General features: G+C 37.5%; 1 protein-coding gene across 1 annotated transcript in view; it reads right to left on the bottom strand.

The window, feature by feature from the left end:
- LOC107672594 (semaphorin-3D) overlaps positions 1 to 5,771 on the bottom strand; it is a 30,155-nt gene that overhangs the window by 18,391 nt on the left and 5,993 nt on the right. The window contains exons 3-6 of the mRNA XM_016465850.1: positions 2,997 to 3,059; positions 2,382 to 2,501; positions 2,124 to 2,217; positions 894 to 1,022 (exon numbers count right to left, since the gene is read on the bottom strand). Of these exons, the coding sequence (XP_016321336.1) occupies positions 894 to 1,022; positions 2,124 to 2,217; positions 2,382 to 2,501; positions 2,997 to 3,059 (406 nt within the window). The remainder of the gene's footprint in view (positions 1 to 893; positions 1,023 to 2,123; positions 2,218 to 2,381; positions 2,502 to 2,996; positions 3,060 to 5,771) is intronic.

Below are 5,771 nucleotides of genomic sequence, written 5' to 3'. Positions count from 1 at the left end.
TCCTATCTCGACTTTTCGCCCGGTCTGGCCAAAGCTTTTTTGTACCCCCGTGCGGGGTATGTCCTTAAGGTCCCCTCCTCTACACCACGGCCTGTCATACTCCAGGCTTTTTATCCTCCTACCTTTAGGGAGCCCGACCAGCAGAGGCTTAATTGTATGTGTCCAGTGCGAGCACTGGAAGCATACGTCCACAGAGCTGCTGAAGGCGTTCCCCTAGCATTTTCCGACACAGCGTCTCGTTCCCTCGGGGAACCATGGTTACATATGTAACCTGGGACGGTTTCCACAAAAATATTAAGCAGCACAACTGTTTTCAACACTGCTAATAATAAGAAATGTTTCTTGAGCACCAAATCAGCATATTAAAATTATTTCTGATGGATTATCTGACAATGAAGACTGGAGTAATGGCTGGTAAAAATTCAGCTTTTCCATCAAAGGAATAAAATACATTTAAAAAAACAAACATTTAAATAGAAAACAGTTATTTTAAATTGTATTGTATTATTGTATTATTATATAACATTACGCAACCTAGGTGAGCATAAGTGATTTCTTAAATAAAAAAAATTTAAAAACGTACCGACCCCAAATGTTTGAATGGTAGTCTATATATAATAGTCACAATAGGAAACTACATTCAGGCTGCCCATTAATACAGTACCTATGGCTAAAATGCAACAAGTAAACCCTCACTGCAAAATTCCTTCATTAAACATTAGCATAAGACTGCCCACATTAACAGATCAACGGTTATTCAGTATTCATTAAATAAAAAATAAAAAATAAAATAAATAAACCTAAAAACTCTGTAAGCTGTGCCTAAAAGGCTGTATGTCATTCACTGAGTGCTGGTATGAGTGTATTGAACCGGACTGGTGGGTAGCACTGACCGTTGATCCAGTAGTCCTCGGAGATGTCTGTGCGAATGTACTGCTGATCTGGGGGCGGGCCAAGAGAGCGGCTAAACGTGCTGTCCTTGCCCAGGAAATCAGACGTTGTGCCAGCATAGAGATACTGATCTGAAAACATAGAAAGGGAGAATCTCAGCGTAAGCTCTGAGCTGTGGTCAGTCAGGCTGCAGGCACGTTTAGTACAGCTGACCATTAAGTCATCGGCATCAGCATTCTCTTGTTCTCTTTTCCTCACACGTGTGATATACAAGCCCAACTGAGATATTACAGTATGCTCCATAAATAAATTACCTTCTCCATAATATCCATGACAGCTAAAATGGGTTTATGGATTATGTTTTTAGAATCGCTCAGTGATTTCTATCTGAGTTATCATTTTGGTGTTTGGGCCTCCACCCTACCTCACCCATCTCTCAATATATGTGGTTTGGAGCAAATCTCGAAGACATCAAGGAGAACGTGCTCTGTGTTCTCCCAGAGTTGTTCCCTGTTGCTTAAGACTGTCCGTGTAAATAAACAAACACACTCAATCACACTGTTGAAGGAGGAGTTCAACCAAAAGTAAAAAATATCATTTGCAATACTTACTTTAGATTTTAACTTAAACTTTGGACTTAAATTATAGTCCTTTTTGCACACAAGGCTGGATGATTTTATTATGATTTTTGGGCTTTTTTGGAGCTTGTCACAAAATGTTTTCATTGCATAAATTTTTTTTTTAACTCATTATTTTTTGTGTTTCATGCAAGCCAATCTTGGAATGACATGAGGATGAGTAAATGATGACATAAATTTCACTTTTGAGTAAACTATTTATTTTTTAACGTTCCTAATTCAGGTCTTTTTATGAAGATTACATTTTAGCAATCCAATTTCTGGTAAGAAGGAAGGATCTGTGATGACTAATGGCTGTAATTAATCAAACTTTGTTCAGCTGGAAAAATTCAGGCTTCAATACAACCTACAAAAATGGAACACAAGAAAAGAAAAAGGAAACTTTGGAAAGTTTACAGCTGGTATTCTTGACAGGGTGTGACATTTCTCTGCAGCCCTCCATTGGAAACATAAAGGTCAGTTTAACTTGAAGCCAAAAACAAATGTATGACAGACAGTACAGAGGAACCAGATTTTTCTTGGGTGAAAGCCTATCACGTGCAAAGAGTAAAATGCTCTTTACATCAGGTTTGTGTCTTTTAGATTCAGACTCACCTGTGAGTACTGAAGCAAAAGGCTGGTGTGGATCAAAAGGACATTTCATTCGGCCGGATTCCACAGTGTTGCTGTGAATGTGCAACCAGCTGTCCTGCAATCATTACACAAAACAATCACCATTAATATTTACCATACAGGAGAAATGACTTAAGAATGCTTTAAAACTCTTTCAAGAATACGTCAATAAAACAGAAAACCTCAACAAACTCAATATACTCAATATGTGTGGAAACAGTCAATAATTTAATTCCTTGCCTCTTTGTGACCTTTGACCTCTAAGAAAGCACAGGTGGGGTGGAATGCTCCAGTGCCACAGGCGTAGACATGTGTCCGGTTATAGCTGTGCAAAACTCGTATGAAATTAGCACATTCGGTCTGAGGTAGAAAGAGAAAGAGAGAGAATGTGAGCATGTGCAGTGGCTTCAAAAACAGTTTGGACATTTATAACACATTTAATGTATCGATGTCATTGCATTAAATAGCAAAATATCTAACAAATTAGTCTTTATCAAGAAAGATATCATAAGTATACTTTTTAAGTGTTTCACAAAAAGAAGTTTGTAAGATTTCAGATGAAAAAAAGCAATATTCTGTTAAAAAGTACCCTGGTTGCTGGAGGGAACTGACTTCATACATTCACTAAAAATCACCTTGGGATCAAGTCATGTAATATACACTACTGTTTAAAGGTTGGTAAGAAAACATTTCTTATTATCAATGTTGAAAACAGTTGAGCAGCTTTATGTTTTGTGGAAAGTGTGATACATGCAGTGAAGTCTGCAATCTTTTAAAAGACAGGTTTGAGTTAGAGAGGACAGGCTGTGTATTGAAATGTTCATTCAACAGACATATATGCTGACTGATACTTACAAGAGGGTTTTTGCCAGCCAGTATACACATATCCACCCTGTCTCTTGGAGCTGGCCAGCTCAGCTGCAAGTGAGAAACACACACACACACACACACACACACACAAAGCAAGTAAATTCAAGTAAAATACGAGCAACAAATACCTTCTAATTTAAATAGTCAGCATAAGTGTTTACAATTGTCTCTCAGGGAATTGTTTCAGGAAGGTAATTCAGCTATGAAGTGTAAACCATACAAAAACTTTGATTTAGACTGAGATCAAGCCGAGACTCAAAGTAGGATTTTAAACAAAGTTCAATCCATTGTATATTTAACAGATGAAAAGCTGTACACATGAAATACTGCACAAACATGAGTTTTGGGTTAAGCACACAAGAGGGAGGATGACGTACAGATAAAGAGTGATGAAGGGGCTGCTGGCCCTGTCTCTGCACACATGTTATAAAAAGCTTAAGCGCTTAGCACACACAGGCCTGACCTTTGACCTTGACCTACCAGAGCCGTCTCTACAAGTAATAGGCAATCCATAATTACACGTGCTCGAGAGACGACTTTACATGATGATGCTTTGAAGATTGTCATGCCAACTGCAAAGCGGCTCAATCTGGCACCCTCCACCATGAAAAAGAGTGCATGAACACATAAATGCGCACACACTCGCATACAAAGGTCAACACAACAGGAAGACCAAAATATTTTGCAGATGGAGCTCTGCCTCCACCTCTGCATACTGTTAATGGTATAAAATATTATTGAAGTATATGTATTGCCCAAAACATATACTTCAAATATATACTAAATATATGATATACAAAGTATGAGTTAGGGAAATATTTTCAAAAGCTAAAATACATGACACAATGCACTTTAAGGGTCAAAAATACACCAACATTCTTAAAGGGGTGGTTCACTGCGATTTCACTTTTTTAACGTTAGTTAGTGTGTAATGTTGCTGTTTGAGCATAAACAATATCTGCAAAGTTACGAAGCTGAAAGTTCAATGCAAACGGAGATATCGTCTTTTAAAACTCTGGTAGTTTAATGCCTACAAAATTACTTCCCGGGTTCGTGACGTAACAAACCCAGATAAACCCCGCCCCCGGGAAAAGGCAGCAAAGGGGGCGAGGCCATGCTGCGCTGCTTTAGAGAAGAGGAAGAGAAAACTAGAGGTGCACGTAAAAACCTATTAATATATGAATCGCGATTCTGTCTTCTAACGATTCTAAAGGATTCACAGGTTTCAAAATCAATGTTCAAAAGCAGCAGTTCTCAATACTGCTCCTCGCGTAGCCCCTGCTCTGCACACGCTCTGCATCTCTCTCTCATTGAACTGTTCCAATTATACACTTATTTTCACATAGCTATGAGAAGCATTAAACATGGACGCGCATGCGGTTGCTGTACTGTATTAAAGCTTTAATCAGGATAAAACCGTATATTAAAAGCTAACATAAGCAGTAGCATTTACAACAGCATCTAAAAGTATGAGACAACAACAAACAAAAAACATCGACCTACCATTAAAAGCTGTGCTTGCACAGGTTCTGCGTGATCCTCTGGGCTAGCTAACCAATCAGAGCCCATCACCTATTTCTGAGGGAGGGGCTTCATAAAAACAGGAAAAGATCAGTCTGTTTCTCAAAGAAGGGACAGAGCGGTGTGGAATAAAGGTAAATTATGTGAAAAATAATGCGTTTTTTTTTTTTTTAAACGAAGCATTAACACATGTTAGACTGCACCCCATAAACACAATCAAGCCTAGAAAAAACCCAGTGAACCACCCCTTTAAAGAAAAAACATTTTGGGTAATGAAAAATGTATTTTATAAAATAATACACATTGGATAATTTAAAAATTTAGATTAAAAAAATATAATACAAAAATCTACAAATATATGAAAAAAGGAACTAAAACCTACGAAAAATATATGTATGCAAATATATTTCAAAATCTATATTAGAATTATATTATAAGCCATTTTTGGTATATTTTGAAATGCATCTGAAAATATATATTTTTTGCCATATGGGTGTCTTTACATGTATGTGAGAAAGACAAAAAATGTTTGTGTGTGTGTGTGCATATGTGAGGGTGATCATGGGACCACTGTGGACACAATGACTGAAAGGTGTGATAGTGGTAGGGTCGGCTCAGGAGCTCTGTAGGGTGATGCTGTGGGAATATCTAGATGTGACAGTGAAATAACTGTGAGAACTTCTTGAAGTGAAAGTATGAAGTGAACTAGAGGAACTATTGAGGCAGAGACACGCAGAGACACACATAAACACACTTAAACACTCACTACCACAAATGTATTCATAACCTAAACATATACAGAGACTCTCACACCTTGCTATCAGGCATTTTTGTGAGATTAGAAAGGAATAAACAGTTTTGATTTGTACTTAGTTTAACCCAGATTATGTTGTCTAAGTACAAGAGTATTACCAGTTGACGAGTCAACAGTTTTATAGGAAAAAAGGGAAAATAATTTTGTTCTCACAATAAAACATGCACCTGTTTGACAAAAGACAGACAAACACATAAAAACATAAAATTCATCAAATAACTTGGGGGATAGGCTCTTGGACCAGTAAAGTGACCACCTACGAACAACACTCTGGCAATAAATAGTAACGCACTGATCATAGCGGTAACGTTTGCACTGCCAAGCACCATTTTTCTTCAGAAAATATACAGGATCTACTTTACATACAATGTTTCACACAAAACATGCATTTGATATAATTCTATTCACCAAATGACAAAAGGGGG

Source organism: Sinocyclocheilus anshuiensis, unplaced genomic scaffold, assembly GCF_001515605.1.
Source record: "Sinocyclocheilus anshuiensis isolate Anshui unplaced genomic scaffold, SAMN03320099.WGS_v1.1 scaffold28, whole genome shotgun sequence".
In the NCBI taxonomy this organism is placed as follows: domain Eukaryota; kingdom Metazoa; phylum Chordata; class Actinopteri; order Cypriniformes; family Cyprinidae; genus Sinocyclocheilus; species Sinocyclocheilus anshuiensis.
Note: the sequence above shows the minus strand (reverse complement) of the source record. Positions and strands in the feature narration are given on the sequence as shown.